Source organism: Colletotrichum chrysophilum, assembly GCF_026319265.1.
Source record: "Colletotrichum chrysophilum strain AFK26 chromosome Unknown scaffold_75, whole genome shotgun sequence".
In the NCBI taxonomy this organism is placed as follows: Eukaryota; Fungi; Ascomycota; class Sordariomycetes; order Glomerellales; family Glomerellaceae; genus Colletotrichum; species Colletotrichum chrysophilum.
The window spans coordinates 74,198-76,437 of record NW_026517362.1 but is presented as its reverse complement, the minus strand read 5'-3'; the positions used below and the strand labels follow the sequence as shown (position 1 = coordinate 76,437).

General features: G+C 53.5%; 1 protein-coding gene across 1 annotated transcript; it reads right to left on the bottom strand.

Annotated features, from left to right (window-relative positions):
• Nucleotides 1-241: 241 nt before the first annotated feature.
• On the bottom strand, nucleotides 242-1,991 carry COL26b_008507 (uncharacterized protein; the record flags this gene model as incomplete). Its single annotated transcript, XM_053181265.1, has 3 exons — nucleotides 242-516; nucleotides 571-1,672; nucleotides 1,767-1,991. 3 exons carry the CDS (start codon nucleotides 1,989-1,991, stop codon nucleotides 242-244), a joined length of 1,602 nt encoding a protein of 533 aa, XP_053034769.1.
• Nucleotides 1,992-2,240: the final 249 nt, after the last annotated feature.

Here is a 2,240-nt window from a genome sequence, read left to right as displayed (position 1 = left end):
TAGTAAATGAAACATTGTCATTCATCACTGAGTGTAATGCATGCGTCGAAAACAGAAGATATGTGGCCGTAAGAAACAAACGCTTTTATCTACATTACAAGTAATATCTACAATGGCCATCTGTAGCGGGCCGTCTGTGTCGGTCCCTTTGGGTATCATGTGCACGTGACCATCCAATTTCCCATTCCGTAATCCCGATCGTGCAAGGATTGCAGCGCTCGATGAATAAAACAACAACTCCTCAGTAGAATCCGAACGTGGTGAAGAGGCAGAAGGACGCAGCGGCAGCGACGTTGACCCAGGCAAAAGAGGCAAAGGCTGCTGCGCCAGATTGCGTGCCTGTGGACTGCGTAGCGGCTGCGGCAGACGTCTCATGGCCGCTGAGGCCAAGAGTGGCCGTCGTCCCTGCTGAGACGACAGTGGTGATGCCGGGCTGGTTCACAACTGCGGGTGTGGCGGTGGCATCAGCCGTTGTAGTAGTGGTGGTTGGCGGGGGATCATTCCTGGTTGCAAATCCTGTAAAAAGGTTAGCACATGGCCGATGTATCTATTTTCTTTGATGAGACTCACCAATACGCTTCTGGTCCTTGTCAAAGGCCGCGTAAACGTTCTTGAGGAAAACATCACCCAGCAACCAGGCTCCTGGTACGACCTCATGCCCATAGATGTTGCTCGTACAAGTGCCATCGCTGTTCTGAGATCCCCGCCAGTCCTTCGCAGAGATGACATAGCTGGTACCAGAAAAGGTGTATGTAACGTCCTTGTTGCTGTCACACGGCACCTTGAATGTGGTGCCATCTTCCGAGGATGAGCCAGGGATATTGGCGTGGAATGCGGCTACGTCAGTCTGGGGTCCAAAGACGTAAGACGTTCCAGTGTCAATGTAGGCAAGCTTGCCAGCCGCACCGGACTTCTGACCGTCGTAAGCAATGCCGTCCAAAGGAATCGCCCAGTCGCCGTTCTCAGAGCCAACAGCGGTGTAAGTGAAGTTGCCGGTGTATTTGTCGGGGTTACAGGAACCAAAGCTGATTTCACTCGTGTTCGGTCCGTCAGCGGCTCTGTTCAGATAGACGCAAAAGATGGTGGCATCAAGCTGCTTGGAGTTCTGGACAACCTGAACGAAGTTCTCCGTCTCACCACCTGCCATCGAGAGACCCAGGATGCCATCAAAGGGGAAGTGGTTGAAGTCGTCGGAGGTTTCGTTGGCAACACCGAACTGGAAGTCAAAGTTCATGCCGGCAAATGAGATGGTGTCTGAAATCTTCTGGCCCTTGACTGATCCAGAGCCATAGGCCACAGAGAAGCCTTCAGAAAGGTCCTTGTACGAGTCGGAGTCGGTTGGACCATAGGAGCCATGCTTCTCGCAGGCGGATGACTTGCAGGAAGAGCCCATCACCCAGCTAGTGCCAGCTCCGGTATCGATGAGCATCCACAAAGCCTTCTGCTGAGAGCCGAACTTGACTTGGGCGAAGTAAGAGAAGTCCGTGCCATCCTGAGCGACAGGGGCGGCATTCTTGAGGGTGGTGTCCGCTGCGGTGATGATGCGGTAGAGGCTCTGTCTCTTGGCATTGCGAGCCCTCTCTCTGACTACCTCGGCGGATTGAAACCTCGCATACTTGCGAGTGAGACGTTCGACCTCGCGTGCAACTCGGTCAGACTGAGGATCCTCCGTCTACAAACAGAGTGGTTAGCTTCTTATATTGGTGATTGGATATGACCATGGGCCTCCATCGTCGGGTCCAACAACCGAAATACACTCCACTTACCGAGTCTTTGGTAATCTGGGGACCGACATGGAAGGCCGGGTTCTTGATGGCCTTGATGGCGTTTACCACATCTTCTCCAAGCGCTTCTTGATCCCTAGTCTCCTTTGCTCCAGAAGACCCGCAACCGCCAACAAATGGACAGTGACTATCGACCTCAAACGGGAAGAAAGCTTGAGCAGACGAGAGGAATAGCGAGAGGTGAGCCAGAACCTGGGTTGAACGCATCTTGGAAGCGAGACGGGCCGGGCTGTCCTGAGCAGTAATCGATACGAGTTGTGATGTCGACTGAAGTCAATCAGTCAATACCACTCAATTCGAAGTCGCCGGGTCGGTAAGAGGCAACTGAGCAAGACACGATCGATGGGACCAAGATACTGCAGCGAATGACGTCGGGAACTCGATATCTGGGCTTTGGGAGAATCGGCTTTCGACGGGCTTTGGTGCGGGTGCCAGACTCCGCGGCGGAGGACAGAT